The 26040-nt window shown below is 32.2% G+C and overlaps 1 protein-coding gene and 1 long non-coding RNA gene across 2 annotated transcripts; one reads left to right on the top strand and one right to left on the bottom strand.

The window, feature by feature from the left end:
- Window positions 1-2164: 2164 nt before the first annotated feature.
- On the bottom strand, window positions 2165-4790 carry LOC131632158 (uncharacterized). Its single transcript, XR_009292918.1, has 4 exons — window positions 4441-4790; window positions 4181-4235; window positions 3586-3640; window positions 2165-3454 (listed from the first exon to the last, which is right to left on the bottom strand). It is a non-coding gene; the product is annotated as an uncharacterized LOC131632158 (long non-coding RNA).
- An 18992-nt stretch (window positions 4791-23782) lies between these two features.
- Window positions 23783-24550, top strand: LOC131632175 (alpha-L-arabinofuranosidase 2-like). Its single transcript, XM_058902956.1, has 3 exons — window positions 23783-23991; window positions 24083-24135; window positions 24236-24550. The coding sequence occupies exons 1-3, from the start codon at window positions 23823-23825 to the stop codon at window positions 24548-24550; spliced, it is 537 nt and encodes a 178-aa protein (XP_058758939.1). The 5' UTR covers window positions 23783-23822.
- The last annotated feature ends 1490 nt before the right edge of the window (window positions 24551-26040 follow it).

Below are 26040 nucleotides of genomic sequence, written 5' to 3'. Positions count from 1 at the left end.
TACTCCTCTAGTACCAGGTAACTCTCGAAATCATCATGTATATCACCAAGATCTCTGCGGCAAACACCGGGAGGAGCGACCTCATAGGGAGGTCTCAGAATAAACTGCAAGTAGTCAAACCGGCGCATCAATCGCTTTGACATAAAAGGATACATAAGAGATGATCCATATGCCAGCCATCACAAGTATAAAGAGATGACGTAAAACAGACGTGTCTGGAGGTGACCCTCGTATGGGCAGAAGAAGACGTCATCTGGTACCATACTGTTAAGAGAGACTTTGAATGACTTGGTCGCACAATACCTAAATTATTGTGGACAAAAGGCTATTGTGGGATTTTATCTGATGCAAGAGCATTATTGAAATTTTACATAAAAGAAAGGAAAATTGGTAATTAGGCATGACATTACATATAGTTAAAGGGCTGAAGTGAAAATCATATTTGTTATTCCCCTTAAATTTCATTCACACGAGAAAGAAGGAAAAAGTGAGAATGGGGTGAGTTACTATTCAATTTTCTTGCACTCATCACCAATCATCCACTCTTGTCATACTCATAAAAGAGGCTACATTAAAAAGATAATTCAACTTAATGGAAAGCACATGAAGCAAGATAAGAAACCCCAAATTGAGGGGTAGGAAAAGGAATGGAACTTCAAGGATGATCGATATTGATCATGGGGTTTTGGAAGAAGAAAGACATGGGAAATTGATGGTTATCTTACATGTCATTAAAGATAGACTTTGATAACTCAGTGAAGGAAGTTCATCATCATTATCATCATCATTATCTTCAAACTTTGTTAGGGCAGGTTCCCCACCCTTAGGATATGATCTTGAAATTAGACTACTATAATAATCTTGTATATGGTAGATTAAGAGTTTATTCTTTATCGTGATAAATGCTTGCTAAAATCTTATGTTTTGTTTTAGTGTGTTGAGGAATTTGCTGTATTATATGATTGCATTGTGCTCAAATATGGATTGAATCTAGAGATGGTTTTTAAAGGTTTGAGATAAAATTATATTAGAAAGATGCTAATTTTTTTTTTTAGTTTTGAGGTCTCTGAATAGATTCATGGTACTGTTTGAATCGATTCATGACTTTGTATAAATAGAAAATAGGATGATAACCATATTTGAATTTATTCAAATTAGTGTAAAATTTGAACTATGTTTCTTTTAGTCGATTCATGGTCAGGCTTTAATAGATTCAAATCAGTGTAAAATTTAATTTAATTTATCGGAATCGACTCAAGACACCCCGCTCCCCCAAATTGACATAGAACTTCATTTTCATGTTCTGGGCTCATTATTAAGAGGTTTAGTAATACTTAAGTGATGACTACCATTATAAACTTAAACATCATCAAGATATAGTTATTATAAAGTTATACGTGGTTAATAAGGGATTGGAATCATGAGAAATTGTATGATGGGTTAGCATGATCCTTTTCACGGTAAGTAAAGCGTTATGAAGACTTACATAATTAGGGACTTCCTTCCCGTAATGATATGCATAGTTATGAATTGTACTCAAGATGTTGATTAGACGAAAACTCTATTTTAAAGTAGTAATTTGTTGAGTTAGTACAACAAAAGTAAGGATTTTGTGTTTTCCTTATTTTTAGATAATGCATATAGTACGAATCAAATTTGTGTTGTTATGTTTATGTTGTTGTTGTTTTTTTTTTTTTTGAAATGTTGATGCCTTGTTCTAATTGTTCCTAATATGTTTTTTAAATAAAATAGTTGTTATTCAATTTTAAACATTATCCAAAACATTAATGAAACAGTGAAATATGGTATTTTGTTTGATCATGCAGTTCGATAAGTGATCCAGTAATTCGACAAATGAACCAGATCCAGTATCTTTACCAATTTGATTATCGGACCAATTTTTAAAACATTATATTATTCAGAATATTATGGCATGATATGGTAAGTGTAATTGATCAGATGGATTATATTAGTTCAAAGTTATATTGACTCTTTTGCTTTAAAGTCAAGGAATCTTGGGGTTCTAGATCCCCAAACTTTAAAGTTGGAAATTCAAGGTAACTTTGAAGCAATATCATTTACTTGAACAATCCTGTGTATTAAGTATGTCATGTTCTGCTCTCTACTCTTTTTAAAAATATCTTCTGCCTTTGCACCTCCTTTGACTTTCCATCACGGTTACATCTTCTTCAACCTTCCACTGTCGTCCTAGCTTGCTCCTTCCATCATCGATGCGCTAGTAAGCTGATATCATCCTAGTGAAGATGATCTTCAATTGGTTGACACTGACTTTTTTATATAATATTTTTTCTGTATTAATTAAGCCTTGAACAAGTGAATTTCTGTATTCCATCCAAAAAAAATTCCAAACACTTTGATTACATTCATAAACTAAAAATCCAATTTGTTTTTTCTTTTAATTTGTATTTAAACTTTGTTCTCTAACTGTGTGTTTGGTGAAGCAGTATGCCACCGCTACCGCACGTTTGATGCTCCTTCAACTACAATTTTGAGAAGTTACCGCACTTTTGTGAAACGCGCAGTGTTGCCGCAGTTTCTCTCAAAAGCCAAACATAGGCTAAATGTTAAATCACTAGGGAGATTGCCAATGGCACTAGTAGAAAATGGAACCGGCAGGTCATCATAGAGGTGTAGTAACATCAAGAAAATGACATATTGCAAAGGTTTTCGTATTGATTTTATTAAATTTTTGCGATGCTTTGTTCTAATTATTTCTATTTCTATTTTGTTAAAAAAATAATATAATTGTTGCTTGTTTAAGCTTTATTCAAAACATTAATGAGGCGTGGAACTCATAACATGATATGATAGATGTAATTGATAATCTTGATCCATTTAACAAACAATTGATCCTCATAATCCTTAAAAAAATAAGGGAAAATAGTTTATAATTTTTGTTTTCTTGAGTTAAATATTAATTGATTAAATTCTTAATTACAAATTAAATATAAAAACAATCAGCTTAATTTTGATCATCAGTCTAAAAACATTGCATTAAGACGTCAATATTAGCTTTTGTTGGCTTTGATTTTGGTCAGAATATCCAATACTAGTTATCTCGTCAATGGACACAACTTGACAACAACAATATCGTCAACTAAACTTGAATAACTAATCAACAATTTCACTATCACACACAAACTCACTCTCCTTGTTCATGTTTTTAATTACAAGTATGCACAACTCTCTCAACTTATTTATGTTTTCAAACATTACAAGCATGTACACACAAACTCACTCTCTCCTCGTTCACGTTCTCCTCGTTCATGTTTTTTACAAGTATGCACAACTCTCTCCTTATTCATGTTTTCAAACATTACAGGAATACACAAATGTGGCTATGATGACTTGATGTCTAACACTGTCAGTGAATATGCATCAACTTGAACTTCCATCATCTTGCGAGGGTTTTCTAAGAGACTTTCTTTTGGCACTATCGGTACATAAAAGGACATAATAAAGATAGTTATAAACTTATTAATGTACACAACCTAATTACAAACTATGAAACCGGACATCACACTAACACACATTCAAATCATTATAATTTAGTTGTTGGCATACCTGATTTGCCTCCAAGAAGGAATTTTCATCCATTGCATTGGATGATGTAAGCAACCTGCACAAGTCATTAGTTTAGTTCACATGAGAAAGGCTAGTAAACGCACTCACAAACACACACTCCACCTTAGGCTCAAGATTTCAATAAGAAAAAGTATATTTACAACATCATTTGGAAGAATCTATAAATGTATTATACACATAAAATTCCTTTATCTATATTCTCAACTCTGATTTACCATCTACACTCCATGAAATTGCAAATGCAACCAGTATTGAAAAATTAGTTTATAAATTTGAATTTATAATTGTAACCCTACTTGATTCTCTGAAGAGCTTGAGGACCAACTTAATTTAAACATAAAAAACAGGAACTATTTAGCTATTAAGTGAAAATATGTTATTATTATGTAAAACGGGAACAAATAATTGAAACCTTCACATTCAAATCGATTTTGAAAATGGTTATAAAATTCCCTAAACACATAAACATAATCACGAGAGCATTAAGGCCTTCACTTGCTGTTCAAGAAGAAAAAACAAAGTATTACAAAATAAACTAAATATAACAATTGAAACTAAGTAGAAATGATCATACCTAATTAATCAAGAAAATCACAGCTGTTAAATTTGAAACAAGGCCGAACGAGTACCTAAAATAAAAGATTATATAATACTTGAAAAATCAAATAATATCAAAATGTAGTTACGATAACCAGGAACAAGGTAATTCATGGCTAAATCAAATCATAAGTATAAAATAGATGAACCCTAATTATAAAAGCAAAGACCATACAGAAACAAAAAGATGAAAACGTTTTACAGAGAAACAGAAAAGGAAACTAGAGAGAAAGTAACCGTGAAAGATGGGGTAGTTGTTGCCGGCGAAGGATCCATCCACGGAGGAGAGTACTCCATGTAGTGTAGTTCTCGCGTTCTTGTAACTACTACACTCACTCTCTTTTACTGGTTTCAATACTAAGATTTTCTTCTTTCAGTTTGAGCAAAGAAGAAAAAGAGAGGACTTTGATTGGGTTTTGTGAACTCAGAAGAAAAACAAAAAGAAAATGAAATGCTGAGAAAAGATAGAGTGAACTACTAAATGGTGATGAGAGTCGGTGGGATGCTGAACACGGCGGAAACCTAGAGGAGGAGAGGTGGAGTGAAAAGAGGAGGAGAACTTAAAATTGCAGAGAGAGAGAGAGAGTGAGAAGAGAAGCAAAAAAGTAATAACCTCAATTTACAAAACTGTCCATCCTATTAACTGAAATTTCGAATGTACCCTTGCTATATTAGTAGCATAGAGTGTCTACTACTCTACTGTCTATATATCATTTCTCAAATTTCTTGGATCATATTCCCATTTGGAATGAAATATATAAGTTTTCTTTTAATTAGTGTATATTTTTGTTTATACTTGCATAATGCATTAGATATATTGTTGCTTTTCAGCAATGTCATTCAAGAATAAAAAGTTGAATATGGTTAAATCTACTAATCTATGTTAAATTGAAGAAAATGGTTATAAATCTACTTATCAATAATGGAGGGAAGTTGTTTAATTTGATTAAAAGTCTTTTTTTTTTAATGTTCTCAAATTTGCTTAAAATGAATATTATTATGAAATAAGTAAAGGTTTAATATATTGGATCTCAAATTATAATTTGGTCATTCAAATTTTAGAGAATAAAGTATCTCAAGAAATAGATGTTTCCTAGATGTGTACTTGATTACGGTTGGTCAATCTTTTTAGATTGTCAAACGACAATGATATTATAGAAATCTCTGCCAATTATCGTTTGAGACAAGTGTTTTTGAGAAGGATTCTAGTGCCTTTAAATCTTGGACTAGGACTAAAAAAAGGGATTAATGCGTCTTCGACGACACTCCTGACTTTAGATGGAGAAGTGTTTGCTATGGTCGGACGTGTAAAGCGTCTCCAATAGCACCCCTGGATTTAGGTGGGGAAGTGATTATTGTAGTTGGAAGTGCAAAACGTCTATAATAACACCTCTAACATTATGTGGGGAAGTAATTGTTGTACTCGAATGTGCAAAGAGTCTCCTACAACACCCCTAATTTTCTTTGTATGTGCTTTATAATGTGGGGAATTGATTGTTGTAGTCGGACGTACAAAGTGTCTTCGAAAACACCCCTGACTTTATGTGCATCAGGCTTCGATCACGTTGGTTGTACCCTAGACTCGCAGTTACTGTGCACAATTGTATAGAAATGAATATTCATGAAAGTCATATTTCATTTATAATTGCAAGGTATCCCGTACATAAGGACTATGATGATATAATCACCGCATTTAATTTAAATGAAAAGGGAACAAAACCAGACGGGCTAGCCACCGCTTATTTGTCTTGTTCGCCTTTGTCAGCCTAGTTGCTTCTTAGGGAACAAATGCCCATCATGTTGAGCTGGTTTATGAGGGAACCAACATTAATCTCCATGGCCATGCCTTCTCCTTGGTCTTTTTGAAGTGCTTGATAGATTTTTTTTGCTCCCTCGAGATCAACATTAATGGTGAACGAATCTCCTTGAAGGTTGTGATATTTGAGTTTGAGGTGAACCGACGATGCCACATCATTCAACATAGCGGAAAAGGGCCTTACTAAGATACATTTGTAAACACTTTGACAAGGGATGACGAAAAATTGTGAATTGACTACTCTGACGTATTTTCTATCACTAATTGCTATTACCATATCAACATTTCCCTATGGACGAGTGGTCGTCTCGTTGAATGCTTATCAGTCATAGCTTTCATATGACAATAAGCTTCATATCTTGAGGTTCATTTTTTCAAACCGCTTCGAATACATGATATCACAGGAGCTGCCACCGTCAATCAGGATTCAGGAGATATCAAACTGCTCAATTGTAGTTATAATTACCATGAGAAATCTCATTGAGGATCTCTTCTATCTTTTTTGAATCTCAAAACCCAACATAGGCCGGTCGGGGATATTTTTCGATGTGTCTCCCCCTTTTATGTTTATGTATAACATCTCGACAATTTTCCTCTTCTTTATCCCCCTGGAGGAGAGATTTTCTCGAGGAGATCCTCTATTAATAGCATTGATATACAGGTGCTTCCTTTTGTTGGGCTCCTTGCCCTTTCCATTGGTCCCGACATCTGCAGTCTTCGTGGGGGATTTTCCTTTAAAGGGTTCTTCCCTATCTATTTACCCCATTTTCACGTATTCGTCCAGTCGACCCCTCATATATATATATATATATATATATATATATATATATATATATATATATATATATATATATATATATATATATATATATATATATATATATATATATATATATGAAATATGGTAATCCATCTACGTAGTTTCTAAAAATACAATGAGTGGTAGTCATTTTAGGTATAAGGGTTTGAGTTATGCTAAGAGTTCATCCACTTAAGGGTTACAAAAAGCTTATATATTTGTGTGATTTTTTAGGAAATTCCAAATCAGTCCCCCCCTTTATTGAGTAGGGTATATACGTGAATATATACAATTGCAAGTACTGCAATTGATGATATAATAATCCTTTAAATGATTATAATGGTTTTGATGAGGACTCTGATGTTCGATGGAATCATGATGATTGATCCTTTGTTTGATCATATTAATCTTTGGTAATAGATAATGCTCATTCTAAATTTATCTCAAAACTCATCATATAAAAGATTTAAAGTTAAATGTTAAATTCAAACATAATGTAGCATGGAATTTCAAGCCTTATATTGAATTTAACTAACAAAATAGATGGAAATGACTTAAATGTTGCTACATTTAAAAAAGTTAAAAAAATACAAATGATCATTTGTAAAGTTTTGAGACCAAAATAAACTTCGAATATAATATCCTAGATCAAAAGATATTAAACTTGTAATAGGTAAGTGATCCTTAAGCTATCCATTGTAATTAGGAGACATTGTTCTCCTTTTAATGGTGTGGTTGATGAAAATAGATAAACATTTAATTCTATTACTATTATAGTTTAAATAGTATATCTAACTAAATTTTATGAAAATCATATTGTCTCGTCAAATTTGTTCAGTAAGAAAAAAAATGAAATTGCATCTTGCTATAAATCTTTTTTAAATATTTTTATGGGTTAAATATGTTTTTATTCTTATAAATATCTGAATTTTGGTTTTTAGTCCTTATAAAAAACTAGGACTTTTACCCGTGCGATGCACATGACTTATTAGGAAGATATATTATATGTTTATAAATGTTCAAAAAAAATTATATTTCATATGTTGTGAATATATTAAAAATTACAATTAATTAGTGAAGTTGGAATTCTTGGAATTCATAATTTGAAAAGAGTTGTATAAAAAAATAAAAAGGTTTGAATAATTAAATGCAACTATAGATTCAATAAGAAGTTAGGAGGGAAACTTATTAAGAATTAGGAGGGAAACTTGTATTTTGTTTTAATATATTAAGGATGTGATGAGTGGTAAATTGTTGTGAATTTGAGTGTGAATAATTAGCACTCATCAGCTTAATTCATTTGCTTTTCGTCAATAAACCTTAACTTTAGTGTATATTTGGTATAGTTTACGTTATAGTGTATATATTGCGTTATCGTGTAAATATCATTGAGTTTAATTGTTTTCATCTTATTTTTGTAGGTATTCAAGCATTGATATTTATTCATAGTTAGATAGAGCATTGAATAAGCTTTCCAACGCTTCAAACCGGGCAAAAATCGGAGTTACGGTTCTCAAGTTATGGCCGAAACAGTGTAGAAATTTTGCTGTTCTGGTGTACTTCGCCGGGCGGAGCAATTGGCTCGCCGGGCGAAGCAGAAATACTCAAAAATGTGATTTGCTACTGCCTGGAGTCGCCGAGCGAACCGTTTGCGTCGCCGGGCGAAGCGGTACTGACTGAAACACGTTTTAAGGGCCAAAAACATATTTTTTAGGTTATGGTTGGATATTTTAGAGCTCCAATCCATCCAATAGCATTTTTTGAGTGGAAAGATGTTAGTAAACACAATGGAACTGTCAAATGGATGATCTGGGGTTGAATCCTTCATCAATCGGAGCCGACAAACCGGGAGATTTTTGGGTTTTTCTTCTTTTCTTCTCTTTGTGGTTTCATTTGTGGGTTTTGTATATATATACTTTGATCTCATGTATATTTGTTGACTATTATGTTATATAAAGCTTGCTTTCATATTTTTATGGATTATTGTCTTAGATTGTTGCTTTGTGGCTATGTGTTTGAGTTGCTATAGAGATGTAGGGCTCTAATGCTTATCTAGGATGATTTTCTATTAACTTAATTGTAGAGATGGATTAGGTTGATAATCACTTAGTGTCAGTGCTTAATGCGTCTGAGCGGTCGTGTTTGTATGAGAGATCGACATTTACGGGAAGCTCGGATTTCTCATGTGTTGTTTAGGTGTCTGAGAGATCGACACTTAGATAATGTTGTGGGTTGTGTTGTTGACATGTGGTAATATTGATAGGTTACAAGTTGAGTATATTTGGTCAATAAGTTTAAGTTTGTGAAGAGCATATTATATGCAATACTTGATAGTTTCTTCTATTTGAAGAATGTATTCTTTTTGTGTTAATATTCACTTTTCCATTTTTTATCTTTAACAAATTCAATCCAAACTCATAACTATGGAAACTGTTGAACGGCATTTCAATGCACTAGTCCCTGTGGAGACGATAATTTCCCGGATAAATACTTCCAAACTTTTGTTGCTTGCCGCTTTACCGCTTCAACGGGATGCACATGACTTATTAGGAAGATATATTATATGTTTATAAATGTTCACAAAAAAAATTATATTTCATATGTTGTGAATATAAAAATTACAATTAATTAGTGAAGTTGGAATTCTTGGAATTTATAATTTGAAAAGAGTTGTATAAAAAAATAAAAAGGTTTGAATAATTAAATGCAACTATAGATTCAATAAGAAGTTAGGAGGGAAACTTATTAAGAATTAGGAGGGAAACTTGTATTTTGTTTTAATATATTAAGGATATGTTGACTTTTAGTTTCTATAAAATTATTTTGCACTTACTTTTGATCCCTCTACAAGGACTAAAACTGAGTGTAAAAATAATTTTATAGGGACTAAAACTGAGTGTAAAAGTAATTTTATAGGGACTAAAAGTCGACATTTTTTTATAGAGACTAAAGGCCATTTTGGATAATTTTATAGGGATTAAAAACATATTTAACCTTATTTTTATTGGAGAAATTTTCAGTTTACAAGTTACTATAATCCATATGATATAGAATTTAAAAAATATTTCTATTTTGTGTGAAATATTATAGGAAACTAACTATTAACTTTTAGATTTTAATTTTTTAACTCACTTCAATTAAAAATAAATAATTTAAAAGTTTAACTAAGCGTTTGGATTCGAGTGACAAACGAGTCTCTGCAAAGGCGATATTCGGGGAATATCGAATTCGATTCCTGACAAAAATAATGTTTGACAAATGCACGTGTCTCCGTAGCACGAGCCAGATCAGTTGATCTATTATGTAGGTCGGAAACCAGTACAAAAACCAAAAAAAAAAAAATTATTTAAAAGTTTTATGTCTAAGCAGTGTAGAACTTGAGATCTTTATATTATAATTTATAGTACATCTCTATGTGTAGAACTTGAGATCTTTATATTATAGTACATCTCTATCACTTGTTACTTTTTTCATTTTGATGTGTGAATATTAATGGTGGCTGCCATAAATTAATCAATAGACTTTAATATTATATTAAAGTATGACTTATTCATTCTTTCAAAATTAACTTGTATAAGAGAGTTACCTATGTAAATTTTTGTAGAGGCTCAATCCCCAACTAATGTAAGACTTGTGCTCTTTCTAATATGATTTTATAACACAAGCTTTATAATTTTATTATAATTTAAAATAAAATAAAACATAAATTGCAAGCATAGAAAAAGTTAAATTTTGTATATAAAAAATGATGGATATATATATATCTTATTGCAATGCTTCCTCCATTCTCTTGCACGTCGTTATTACTCCACTTATTTTCATTCTCTTTTTTCAGTTGATTTCACCATTACTCTTTATCACTCTCATTCATCATCCCGACTTTGCTATCTATCGTCTACAATCAAAATTTATATATATAAGTTGAATACATTTTGGTTTTGCATTTAATTTTATGTGTATTTTTTTATTACATTTAATTTTATAAAATAAAAAATTAATCAAATAACAATATATAGAAGATAATGATTCTGTTAACTATTACTTAAGAATATCTTTTCTATTCTTTTATATTTATTAGTTTGTAGAACCACTAATTTATTAAACACTTCAATTAATTTATCCACTATTAATTATTAATAATAAATTATCAATTATAAATTATTATTCATTATAAATTATCATTCATTAATTATAAATGATTCGATATTGCTCGTCAACTTAAAATAATTATTAATTAATTAACTATAAGCTAATTTTTACCAAACAATGCGTAAAATTTTGACAAAAGCGAGAAAATGATATTAATATTTAATTACTAATATTTTAACGATTTAATCTAGCTTTATTAAAGAAATTAAAAGTTGTTTTAAACATGTCACACAAACAATGTGTGTAAAAAAGAATACAACAAGTAGCATGTTTGGTTGAGCGGCAGGGAAAGAAAAACCACGGCGAGAAATGACGGTACAGCAGAAGCTTAGTTTTGTAGCTTCTGCTTTTCACGGCAAAATGAATTCTAAACGTGCGGCAGCGGCGAGAAAACGCTAAACCAAACATGCACAAAAGTATGTGTAAAAAAGAAGAATCACTTATAAAAGATATTAAGACAAAGACAAAATAGCTTAGTAAATCAAGTTCAAATGGTTTTTGAACAATTGATTAGTGCAAGTTATACGGTATCGCAGTTGAGATGATGATTTTTATTTAATGCTAGCAGTTGTACCAGAGCAGGGAAGTTGTTTTCATTAGTTATGTTTTGTTCTTTTACACTATGTTTGGTTTGTAAGAGAAATTGTGAAGAGAAAAATAGATAAGAGAGAGTGTAAGAAGAGAGAAGAAAGTGAGAAATAGAGTGGATTTGAGATATTGATTGTTATAAGAGAAAGAGAGAAGAAATAGAGAAGATAGAAGTTTAACTTGTTTTTAAAAGTACTATATTACCCTTATATTTAAAATACTTTATTCAAATTAATATAATTAATTCTTATATATAAAAATTATTTTATTAATTCAATTATTTTTTAAAATGAATAGAAGATATATTTTTATAAATAAAATAGTAAAATATAATATAATTTTTTTAATGTATATTTTTAACACTACAAAATTGTGTGCAACGTAAAAAAATTGCAGTGTTTATTGATAATAGAGCTATTAATTAGAAGAAAAAAAAATCCTTGCTTCACATATTAAAAAATTCTAGTTAAAACGTGATGAGATAAAATGTGAAGAAGGGGTACAATTGGAAACACAACATCACTCACTCTCTCATTCTATTTCTTCTCATTTTTGGAGAGAAAGAGTTTTAGGTGGGACCCACATTTTTTTTAGTCTCTCTTTCCTATTTCTCTTCACTACCAAGCAGGATAACTTCACTATCTCTCTTCAAATTCTCTCTTTCCTTACTCTCTCTTCTCTATTTCTACCATACCAAACACAGCCTTATGAAGAAAGAAAGTGACCCACTATTAATGCACCAACTAACCCTATTTACTCTTTGACATTTGACAGTGTAATGGTGGCTGATAGAAGGGTTAGTGCAACGGATCTTTCATACTTTCAGAAAGTTCAGAAAGTGTAATTTTTGTTTGAATCGAAAATATATGATTAATCAATATATATATATATATATATATATATATATATATATATATATATATATATATATATATATATATATATATATATGGTGCTTGTTAGGGTGAGGATTAAATCAAATCCCTAATCTTTGGACCATTATGAAAAACAATTATAAACCGTTAAATTAAATAAGTCTATATGAACTTACATGTTATTGACGCGCTATATCCACCTCTGCCCTTTCTTTTTCTTAGGCATGTTTGTCATTTTCTTTCTATCAATTTTTTTCCTCTCCCAAACAACCATGGCTGCAATTTCTTCTCTTATTTTCTTGACCATTTGTGACCTCTTACAACAAATTAGACATATGATAAAATGTTCCTCTTATTTTATATTATCCCAAATCCAATGAAATTTTAAGTTCAAATAAACTTGAAAAAAAACCTAATCATAATACTGAGTTATTTGTGCTGTGGGTCGACAAAAAAAAAATATTAAACTCCTTTCTGAGTTAGAAATCATGACTCAAATATCTAATTTCATCGATTGAATTTGTGATTAAAACTAAAAAATTATTTCTTTTTGTTCATTACAAATTTTTTTCTTGCCACATGCACAGTGTATGTTGACTTTAAAAAAAATTATCTCTTTTTGTTTTTGATTCTCATCCTAAAATTAAACATTATTTTTCTTTCAGATTACTTTCCCATAGAAAAAAATTAAGAAAAAAAGCAGTTGGAGAAATTATTTTCAACTTGGTTTGACGAGCGTCATACATAATGCAAATGATATTTACATAAAAATCAATATGGAGAAAGTATTATATAACTTAAAAGCTAAAAGAAGACGCCTCTTAGATGAAAAGAGATGATTGTGGATACTGAATGGATATAATAAAATTGATATTTATTTTCTGATGGTTGTCCCCAATAAACCAAAACAAGTTTATCAATTTAGGAAGATGAAGTATTTTTTTTAATAGTAAGAGAAAAACCCAGTATTTAAGGTGTATCATAAGATTGAGCAGAACTTTTTGATCCAACGGTTCTCAGATATGGTTCACTGTGAACCACTTAGTAGCCGGTTCCCCTTAGACATCACCAAAATGAATATTTTGTTTAAAAAAAAAATAATTCAACTGTGCACTTGTTTCATAAAATAAGACGTTGAGACATTTTAGGAAACATGTGATATTTGTTCCTATTTTTAAGCAGAAGATTCGCAGTTATTGTTATTGGATATGCGTGAAGAGTCCAAGCCCATGATGGCTAAAGTCTTTTTATAAGGACCTTCAAAACCTAAAAACACTTGGAGAAGTTGTGTGTATGAGATAATGGTTTAGGGTTTTAGATTGTTTATTGTTAATTATGAGCCACTCTCTAATCACTTTGATATTAGAGTTGGACTGATTGTAGGTTGTATTTTGTCAATCACTCACAAGCTTTTAAACAAGAGTGGATTGTGTGTCAAGTTATCTTTTCTCATCAGTCATAAGCTTTTAAGTAGAACTAATTGTTTGTCTTTGAAAAGTGTCTTCTACCTTTTGTCTATCACTGTTAGGTTGTCACTGGTTTGTGATTAAAGGGAAGTGAGAGGGGTCTCATATCTAGAAGTGTCTTAAATATAAATATCACGGGTATTGATTAGGTGAGAAGTTTGTAAAACAAGGATTGTTTAGAACTTCAAACTAATACTATCATAGTGGATTTCCTTCCTAGCTTGGATGCCCCTAGAGTAAGTGATGTTGCACCGAACTAGGTTAACAATTACCTGCGTTATTTACCTTAAGAAAATTATTATATCTGCATACTAATGAAGCATTAAGGGAGGAAATTTGTGAATTCATAAACACTGAATCAGTGAGTTCTCAATCCAATAAAGGCCTCTCTATTGAAGAACAGATAAAACAATCAAAGGAATTAATTACAAGACACCCTAATGAAGGGGACATCACTGAACTCAATAAGAAAGTATCAAATGCTAATGGATGTTTTTCCTTGAGGAACAATCTGTTTTTCTGGATCAATAAGAAGCAAGTATGTGCTTCTTGGTGTACTGCTGAAGCTGAACATAGGGAAAGAAGAGAAAGTTTCTCTAAACAAATGTTGAAGGAATATAATGTCAAGCAAGATGTGATGACATTACATGGTGAAAATATTAATTTTATCACATATCTCATTCAACATGGTTGGAACAAGAATTTTGATAGTCCTAATCAACTAATCAAGAATCTTATTGAAGGAAAGGTTCTTACTCTGGAGCATATGGGCAACAAGGAACAACTTAGTATTATGGTTAAAGAAAATCAGACTGAGAACATAAGTAATGAGATTGGAACTTGCACTATTGATGAGTTATAACAATTAGGTACAGATATGGAGAAATACAACCTTTACTGCATCTTTCCTCTATTCTCTGAGGCATGATAAGCATATACAAATTACTATTGATAAGGGGTGAAACAAAAGATCTCTGCAAGATATAAGGGTTGGTGACAGTAACAAGGAGTGTACAAGGGCCTTTGACAAGGACAAGAGGTGGAAGACCTTAGACAAAAAAAAACAAAAACTTTAAAATAATGAAAGCATGTTGTAAAATTGAAAATTTCAAAATTTAGAAAGGAGATTATTGTTGACAAGTTCATCCCATAACCCAACACATGCATGATAATCTCCTATAAAATTTAAATTTAAATTTGTAGAAAAAAACCTTTAGATGAAGGTGAAAATGTTGAAAACTTGCCTCAAGTAACTCCCATAACAGTGTCAGTTATTTGCTTCCCTGATGAATTAAAAGCATTGACAAACAATTTTTTAGTCTGAAAAGATTGAGATTATTCAATTGCATGGAAAATACAAAAGAGTATGGTAGTGAGACAGAATTGTATACGTTGAAACCTGTTGTGAATTCAATGCCAAGAACAAAGTATAAAACAAGGAAGAATAAAGGACAAGGAAGAAGAGGAACACAAGAATTGGTTATAACCGTTATTCTTTTACTTTCTCTTAAAACAAGATTACAAGTTTACAAGAATAACAAATAACCTCTCTCACCCTAAATTAGGATTTGCAGCTTAGCAATGATGAGAGACTAGTATGCTATTTATAATAAAACCTAACATACTAACTAATGGGCTTTTTCCACAAGGCCCATTACACAAGCCAACTTAATAAACAAGCTAACTTAACAAATTAGGGTTTAAACACTAAAACCTAATTTAACATGCTAACAACCCTAGCATCTTCGACACAAGCATGTGAACAACCTTCGACTTCATGCTTAACCCTGTCGAACCAAGAAGCTACCCTTCGGCCATACTAGAGTTCGATCCAAAATCTCACAAATCTCCACCTTGGACCTAACTCTACAACGTCAAGGAACAGACTAGCTTTCTTCATGCAGCTTTATCAACTGCATACAGTGGAAAAACTTGCAACTCGGCAATGTCTTGGTGATCATATCAGCAGCATTGTCTTCAGTCGAAACCTTCAGCACTTGGACTTCTCCACGCTCGATTACTCCTCTGACGAAATGCAGCCTCACATCAATGTGCTTAGTTCGCTCATGATAGGCTGAATTCTTCGACAGGTGTATTGCACTCTGACTATCACATTTAACAGTGATACTTCGACCTTGAAGTTTCAGCTCCTTTGCAAAACCTTCAAGCCACAATGCTTCTTTCACAGCTTCAGTGAGAGCAATATATTCCGCTTCAGTGGTTGATAGAGCAACAACCTTCTGAAGAGTTGCTTTCCAACTAATTGCTGTGCCAAACATAGTGAAAACATATCCAGAAATAGACTTTCTAGAATCCATACAACCTGCATAATCAGAGTCGACATATCCTTCTATTACTGCTTTACTATCTTCACCCAAGGCTCCACCATAAATTAGGACTCTATTCAGAGACCCATTTATGTACCTTAAAATCCACTTCAATGCTTGCCAGTGAGCCTTTCCAGGATTCGCCATGTACCTGCTTACAAGACTGACTGCGTAAGCTATGTCGGGTCTAGTACAGACCATAGCATACATCAAAGAACCAACTATATTAGCATATGGGATGCTATTCATATAGGCTATTTCGACATCAGTACTGGGACACTGATCAACACTCAGCTTGAATTGAGGGTTTGTTGGAGTCACAACTGGCTTCGAATTCGACATACCAAACTTTTCAAGAATCTTCCGTAGATATGCCTCTTGAGATAGGCATAACTTCGACTTCTTTCTATCTCTTCGAATGTCAATTCCAAGAATCCTGGAAGCAGCTCCCAGATCCTTCATATCGAACTCCTTATTGAGTTCAGCCTTCACCCTCATCACATCTTCGACACTGTTGCTTGCTATGAGAATATCATCCACATAAAGCAACAAAATAACAAATGAATTACCAGGTCGAAATCTGAAGTAAACGCAGTGGTCGAACTGACTTCTAATGAAACTTATGCGTGCCATGAACTTGTCGAATCTCCTATTCCACTGTCGAGGAGATTGTTTCAGACCATACAAAGATCTCTTTAACTTGCACACATAATCTTCCTTCCCCTTTGCGACATACCCTTCAGGTTGCCTCATCAGGATCGTTACATCTATATCACCATACAAGAACGCAGTCTTCACATCCATCTGTTCCAGTTCAAGATCGAACTGTGCCACCATGGCAAGCAACATTCGAATGGACCTATGCTTCACAACAGGAGAAAACACATCATTGAAGTCGACACCTTCTTTCTGAGTGAAACCCCTTGCAACTAACCTTGCCTTGTATCTTTTCAACGTCACTCCTTCAATTCCTTCCTTAACTTTGAAAATCCATTTACAGCTGACTAACCTTGCCCCAACAGGTTTCTTAATCAGTTCCCAAGTATGATTATCATGAAGAGATTTCATCTCATCATCCATGGCCTTCAGCCATTCAGTCTTATTTCGACTCCTCATAATTTCCTTATAGTCTCTAGGTTCTTCGTCTAGAACCTCACTTGCAGAGATTAAGGCATAAGCTATAAGATCTGCATATCCAAGTCTCTGAGGTGGCTTGATGACTCTTCTCGACCTATCTCTCGACAATAGGTAGTCATCGTCAGTTTCCTCAACTTCAGCATCTTCTGCTTCTTCTTCGACTTCATCTGGGATATGCAATTCAGCATCAACATGCTCCACCTCAACAGGAATCTCTACCTGTTCCAGCTCTTCGTCAGATGTTTCTGTACTTCGACCAACATCATCAGTTTTCTTAAAAGCCATTTCAACTTCATTGAAAACTACATCTCGACTTGTGATACACCTCCTGTGACCTGGCTCTAGGCACCATAGCCTATAAGCTTTGACTCCTTCAGGGTATCCCATGAACATGCATTTCAGAGCTCTAGGTTCGACCTTGTCTTGCCTAATGTGAGCATAGGCTACGCAGCCAAATACTCTCAGTTTGTCGAGATCTGGTGGATGTCCCGACCAAACTTCTTCAGGTGTCTTCATATCTAACGCTGTCGAAGGACATCTGTTTATCAGATATGTTGCTGTCGAAACAGCCTCAGCCCAGAACACCTTTGTTAACCCCGCACTAGTCAACATGCATCTGACTCTCTCCAAAATAGTTCGATTAAACCTTTCAGCCAAACCATTTTGCTGTGGAGTACCTGCAGTAGTTCTATGCCTTGCAATACCAGAGGCAGCACAAAAACTGTCGAATGCCTCATTGCAAAATTCAAGGCCATTGTCGGTTCTCAACCTCTTGACCTTTCTGCCAGTCTGATTTTCAACCAGAGTCTTCCAACTTTTGAAATTCTCAAAAGTTTCATCCTTAGTCTTCTGGATGAATACCCATAATTTTCTGGAATAATCATCTACTATGGATAGAAAATACCTTGCTCCTGAATGTGATGGACACCTTGCAGGCCCCCAAAGATCAGCATGGATGTAATCAAGGGATCCATGTGTTCTTTGTTTGCCTTTGTTGAACTTCACTCTGCAAGATTTTCCAAGTACACAGGGTTCACAAAACTTCAGCTTTTCGACTTTGTCTCCACCAAGCAGATTTTGTTTCCCTAATTCGACCAGACCCCTTTCACTGACATGGCCCAATCTCATGTGCCAGATTTCTGTTTTCGACAAAGGTTTCGTGGATGCAACATTTGTCGAACCACTTACAACTTCAGCCTCAAGGGTATACAAGCCTTGTTTCTTCACGCCTCTCAAGACTTCCTTCGAACCCTTCATGACTCTTAGGATACTTTTCTCTCCTTGGAAAACATATCCTTTCTTGTCGAATTCACCAAGAGAAAGCAGATTTCTCTTCAAATCAGGAACATACCTGACTTCAGTCAACAACCTTATTGACTCATCATGGAGCTTGAATCTCACAGATCCAACACCTTCAATCTTGCAAGCCTTGTTGTTTCCCAGCAATACTGATCCACCATCTTGATCACATAATTCCTCGAACAAGTCTTTGTTTGGAGTCATGTGCCAAGTGCAACCTGAATCCATAATCCACTCCTTCTTAGAGTCACTGCTTGAAACCACAAGAACATCAGATGATTCGAAATCATCTTGAACAATGGCAGCGTTGCCATTATCCTTACCTCCATGATATTTCAAGCGTTCAGGGCACACCTTTCTTGTGTGACCCTCCTTCTTACAATGGTAGCATCGAATGCCAGATGCTTCGCCACTGTAAGTCTTCGACTGGCTTTTGCCTTTCTTCTTGTCGAACTTACCATCCTTTCGTAAGAGTTTTCCTTTAACGGCCAAACCTTCGCCAACAGTCGAAGGTTTATGCTCCTTTCGTTCATTCAAGTCCTTAGAGTACAAGGCTGATTGAACTTCTTCAAACGTCAGGGACTCCCTTCCATACAAGAGAGTTTCTTTGAAGTGAGCATGTGATCGAGGCAAAGAACACAATAGTAACAGCGCTTGATCTTCATCATCGATTTTCACATCAATATTTTCAAGATCCAGAATCAGCTTGTTGAACATATCCAACTGCTCAGCCAATACTTTGTCTTCAATCATCTTGAATGAATACAAAGCTTGCTTCAGGTAGAGTCGATTTACCAGCGATTTGGTCATGTACAAACTTTCAAGTTTCACCCATAACCCTGATGCCGTCGTCTCCTTTGATACCTGCCTGAGAACCTTATCACCAAGGCTCAACAAAATTGCGCTGTGTGCCTTCTCAATCATAGTCGTCTTCTCCGCTGCCGTTAATGCAGCATTCATGGCTGCCTCTCCCTTCAACGCTTCCAAACAACCCTGCTGAACCAATAGGGCTTTCATCTTCAAGCGCCACAGACCGAAATCATTCACTCCGGTGAACTTTTCAATCTCATACTTTGTTGACGGCATCTTCTCCACGCTCACCGCACCAATTTGTTGTGAATTCAATGCCAAGAACAAAGTATAAAACAAGGAAGAATAAAGGACAAGGAAGAAGAGGAACACAAGAATTGGTTATAACCGTTATTCTTTTACTTTCTCTTAAAACAAGATTACAAGTTTACAAGAATAACAAATAACCTCTCTCACCCTAAATTAGGATTTGCAGCTTAGCAATGATGAGAGACTAGTAGGTTTTATTATAAATAGCATACTAGTCTCTCATCATTGCTAAGCTGCAAATCCTAATTTAGGGTGAGAGAGGTTATTTGTTATTCTTGTAAACTTGTAATCTTGTTTTAAGAGAAAGTAAAAGAATAACGGTTATAACCAATTCTTGTGTTCCTCTTCTTCCTTGTCCTTTATTCTTCCTTGTTTTATACTTTGTTCTTGGCATTGAATTCACAACAAAACCGATGATGGTTTAGGCATCCAATTTAACAGAAGACTCAAACAACACAGAAACAAAGAATACACTTTATTACAATGTCATATACATTTTCAAAATTGCTAATTGTAGAATATGAATAAGGTTCATTACTATGTCATACACATTTTCAAAATTGATAACTGTAGAATATGAACAAGCTTTATTATTACTAGCGTTTAAACAGACACTCCCAAGCCTATTTGTCTATTTTTTTAATTCGCGCATGCGTCAAAATATAAACAGGTATTTTTTTAATTTAAATTTAAATTATTTGTGTAATATATATTATGTCATGTACTCTTGTGTTTGTTTGTGCGGTTTTTTTAATGCGCGCACGCAAGAAATTATTTTTTCTCATAATTTTTATTTTACAACAAAAAGAACAACAAAAATATTTATGTAAATATAATTGACATTCAATTAATTTGTAATCAAACATAAAAAAAAAACAAAATTGAAATAAAAAATAAAATAAGAAACATTCACTGTAAATTGGAAAAACATTAATATACATTTTCAAAATTGATGTTATTAGAATGGAGTGCGTATTTTTTCCCTAAAATTCAACCAACAAACAGAGTGAAAGGTTCAATGTAAGTAATAATAGATTACTATATCAATGTTATATTACAGTATAAATAGTTATTCATTGATTTATATCCTAAAGCAAATACATTGATCACACACATATAATAATAATAATAATAATAATAATAATAATAATAATAATAATAATAATAATAATAATAATAAGTATTATTAGTATTAATTCCTTTCCTTATTTTACAATTTAATTTAATTTAATGTGGTACTCTTCTGATTTAGTTGATAAAAAGTATCACTAAATTTATTAAATTTCATTATTTTTAGTACAAAATGAAGATAGGTACAAGAAATTAAATAACAATAAAAATGATAAGTTATATATTTTTAATTTATTAATTGAGTTGATAATATATCATTAGGGTGTGTTTAAAAATATTCTTTAAAATTGTTACAATAAAGTATCTGTTATTTGTCTTCAATTTGAACCAGCTAGTAAAATTTTAAGTCCAAAATGGTTATGGTAAAGATATGGATATAATTATATTATTGTCGAACTCTACTAATTATAGTTACAGGATAAGAATAATTACTATAAACATAATTATACATAAATGTTTTATAGCATAAAAGAAAAAGAATATCACATGCAAGTGAAGTGATTAGATTAAGCGAGTTGAAAAATTTGATGGGAGTACAAACACATCACATGCTTATTATGAATGTCTATTAACTAATGCATTTTCCAATTTTATTAATGTCATACTCTACTAATTATAGTTACTTGAAAAGAATAAAAATTACTATAACCATAATTACACATTGGTTTATAGCCTAAAGCAAAAGAATATGCCATACATGTGATGCGAAGTGATTATATTAAGCAAGTTGGAAAATCTAGTATGAGGTACAAACACATCACATGCCTACGATGAATTCCTATTAGAGGAACGCAGTTTTCAATTATATCAATGTCACACTCTACTAATTATAGTTACTAATTACTATAAACATAATTACATATTGGTTTATATCATAAAACAAAAAAATATGACATACATGCAAAGTGACTATATTAAGCTAAGTTGGAAAAATTGATGTGAGGTACAAACATATTACATGCCTATTAATGAATGCAGTTTTCAATTATATCAATATCATACTCTACTAATTATAGTTACTAGAAAAAAATACTAATTCCTTCAAGCCAACTCAGTTGGTAGATGTGTAAGGACATTAGGATATTAGGTGTAGGGACGCAAGTTTAAACCTGTGACGTCTCACTTGTTCACCTTTAAAGGGTGAGTTTTAGTCATTAGACTACTTGAGCCAAAAAATACTAATTACTATAAATTAAACATAATTACACATTGGTTTATAGCATAAAACAAAAGAATATGACATACAAGTGAAGTGATTATATTAAGCAAGTTGGAAATTTAATGTGAGGTACAAACACATCACATACCTATTATGAACCATAAAACTAATTTAGGGCGTGCATTTGACAAACAATGTCCAAATATACACATCAATTAAATCATAATTCCTAAAACTATAATGACTTGTATGAAAAAACATTAACATTTAAAATCATTTATAAATTTTAATAGATAAATAAGTCATTAAAAATTATCTCATTGGATTAATCAAGGAAATCGCAGTAGTTAAAATTAAAACAACATCATTCTGTTTCCGTTTTGGTTTTTTCTTTTCCGGCTGTTATTTGAATGTTTGGTTCATATAGTTATGACACATACTCCTGCAATGCAACCGAAAAAATCATAATCTTACACATTTTCATTAAACATGTCTAAGTGTTTATAAAAATTAAAGAGAAAGAATGGATTTATTGCCAGATCCTAAAGTGTATTATAGCACATACCTTTTAATAGGCAACATAACAAACGACACAGTGCAGGTCTTACACTCCTAAAGTGTATTTTCAGGGTTTTTTCACTCATACAAGGTGTACAAAAAAATTATTCTTTCTTTTAACTGAAACACATTTCTTAATATATTTCCTTTATCAAAACATACAAGCTTGTTCTCCCAAGGTCCAACACTTATTACATTGCAAATGAAAAATAAATGTTTTAGTCCTCTTTAGTGAATAAAAGCGCGCGCGCGCGCGCGCACACACACACACACACATATATATATATATATATATATATATATATATATATATATATATATATATATATATATATATATATATATATATATATATATATATACACACACACACACACACACACACACACACACACACAAAGCCCCCTGCCATTATAGCGAGTTTTGGTTTGAGCCCTGAAGTTTTTTTTTACTAAAGGCCCCTTATAAAACATAAATCCTGGATTTACCACACCCTTTTACCCTATTTGTTGATTGGGCTTTAACATAAATCCAGCCACCACGATGCATACGTGTATTTTAGTAATTGATAATCAGGCTTTAAAAGCATACCTGTATGTCCAAGGTTTTTCAAATAATCAAAGCAACCCTTCACAAAATTTCATGTTGCAATGTTTTTATCTAAAGCACATATTTAAAATAGCATTTAGTAAGACAAGCATTTCAAGTTAGTATGTTATTGAACAATAATCAAGTAAACTCCAATTCAATCCCTTAATTATACTTTCTCTACTACATATCCAAAGTCCCTAAAATATTTGTCAAATCTGTACTTTTAATCACTAAAACATGCTATTTTGTCATTTGCATTGCAACAGGTGGCTGTTTTGTTGAAGGAAATGTATTAAGAAAAGCGTTTCGGTGGAAAGAAACTGTCGGACCTTGGGAGAACAGGCTCGGACACTACGGTGATGTTTGAAACTATTGGACCGATGATGACTTTGGTTTCTATGAGGGTCTCCAAGTTAGTGTATTTGGATTCTTCACTTATTTTCTTTAAGAACATAAAGACATTGGCTATTTTTGTTTGCTTCAACTTTGTTACTGTTACATAGTATGTTGAACTTCTTAGCCTTTTCCTCACAACTAATTAACACTACTATACTCAAAGAATACAAAATAGCTTGCATGTAATAAGAGTTTTTAATGATAATGGCATGATTATATATAAATGCCTTTCTTATGCCTCTCATGTTCCATCGTTGCTCTTCAATCTTGTTCATATTCTTTCCAAAGTGACAGTTTTTTATATCTCAATTAACCTTGTTTTTCTTGAGCAGCTAGAAGAAGACCTAAAGGCACTTCTTATATGGGTTTTTAATAATGGTAACTATGTCCTTTTTATGCGTTTAGCCAAGAATTAGTACTAATTCTTTTATGGGATAATTATCAATTATGTCTTGATTTTTTATTTTAGGTATCAGTCATTCTGAACAGGCTAACATATCCGACATTTTTCCCTATGTGCAAGTATGCATGACTTTCTTTTTCTAACATTTTTTCTATTTTTTGAAATTTCAAACTTACATGATTAATGGCTTTTCATTTCTAATTTTAATTGTACTTCTAGGATGCTCTTGATGGAATCGAGTTTGCAAGAGGAAGTCCCACTTCAAGGTGGGGTTCCGTTAGAGCTTCTATGGGACATCCTACTCCTCTTGACCTTAGATATGTTACTGTCGGAAATGAAGACTGCAAAAATAAAGTAATACCTATCTACAAAGGAAGTTATCATCACTTTTATGATGCAATCAGGAATGCCTACCCAGACATCCAAATCATTTCAAACTGCGATGCTTCTTATAAAGCATTAGATCATCCGACTGATTTACATGACTATCCTGTAAGATATAACATTCAACAGTTTAAACAGTTTAAGGGTTAGTATAGTTCCTGCTAAACAGATTAAAAACAAATGAAACTTTTAGATTAATTCTTGTTGTTGAATGTGCATAAAATACCACTTTATATTTTTGTCCCTTATCAATATTCCACATGTAGAAAAAGTAGTGTTAATCTAATAGGTAGCCTTATAATCTCATACTAACTAGTTGATACACATTAACTCAATAGCTTGATCTAGTATAAGTTAACATGTTAATCCGCACAAACAAACACGAGAATGCATGTCACCAAGTTTATTACACAAATAATTAAAATTAAATAAAAAATATATGTTAATATTTTAACCCATGTGCGCACAAAAAAAAGTGGAGAGCTTATCCGTTTTGACACTATTATTAAGTAGTGTTTTGCAAAAAGAAACACAAATTTGTATGTGTCATTAATTTAAATGGTAATAAGGATTTAAGAATATGAGTTTAAATTTGATTCTCAATGTGAAGAAATCATTTGTTGAATAAACTTAACAATTTATGACCCCAAAAAATGTATTAAAAAAATTATAAAATGTTTATCCTAACTTTATAGTATCATTTCCCTTAATAATATATATCAAGTCATCGTCAAGTAAAAACTTAAAGTAGTTTTCCTATGAAACATCAATAGTTATTGTTTTCCTCAATAATCTGATGAAGGCAAGAAAAATTATGTGACCATATGTTAATAAATTAACTTATTCTTGCCTTTTAAAAATGAAATGTATGAACATTGAGTGATATGCCCAAAAACTAAGGATTTAAAATGTCGACACATTGAGGATGACATGAGTTGAAGCTTTCGCATCGAACGTTCATACTTAACATATTCTTGTTCCGCTCAAAAGAAGAAGTTTGATTAATAAATAAGAGTATGGATGCTTGGTTTTCAATTATTGTCCAAGGATAAACATTCTAAGAAACAAATTTTCCCTAAGATTCAAAACCTGATACAAAATAAGAACAAAATTTTCAAAAAATAATGAAAGCATGAAGTAAAATTGAAAAAAAAAAACAAGTTTTAGAAAGGATCTCTGTTGTTGACAAGTTCGGCCCAACCGACACAATAATATCCTACAAAACATGAATTAAAATGTAATTTTGAAGGAAAAAACCTTCCGATAAATGTGAAAATGTTGAAAGTTGACCTCAAATAACTCACATAAAAGTGTCACATATTTCCCTGATGAACTAGAAGCATTAACAAACAATTTTGTAGTCTGAAAATGTTGAGCTTCAATTGTATGGAAAATACATAACAGTATGGTAGTGAGAAGTAGAATTGTATAAGTTCAAGCCATTGATGGTTGAAGCATCCAATCTAATAGAAGACTCAAACAACACATAAACAAAGTATAAGCTTTATTGTTAATGGTAGAATATGAATAAGTTTTAGTACTATGTCATATACATTTACAAAATTATTAAGGGTAGAATATGAATAAGTTTTACTATTATGTTATATATACAAGTATTTTTTCTTAAAATTTAATTTAAA

This window comes from Vicia villosa, unplaced genomic scaffold (genome assembly GCF_029867415.1).
Source record: "Vicia villosa cultivar HV-30 ecotype Madison, WI unplaced genomic scaffold, Vvil1.0 ctg.000911F_1_1, whole genome shotgun sequence".
NCBI lineage: Eukaryota > Viridiplantae > Streptophyta > Magnoliopsida > Fabales > Fabaceae > Vicia > Vicia villosa.
This window is presented reverse-complemented; position numbering and strand designations above follow the sequence as displayed.

Excerpts from the sequence above, each read along its gene's own strand:
- LOC131632175 (XM_058902956.1), top strand. The coding sequence starts at position 23,823 with ATGATTATATATAAATGCCTTTCTTATGCCTCTCATGTTCCATCGTTG. Across the intron at positions 23,992-24,082 it reads TATATGGGTTTTTAATAATG|GTATCAGTCATTCTGAACAG; the intron begins GTAACTATGTCC and ends TTTTTATTTTAG. Across the intron at positions 24,136-24,235 it reads ACATTTTTCCCTATGTGCAA|GATGCTCTTGATGGAATCGA; the intron begins GTATGCATGACT and ends TTGTACTTCTAG.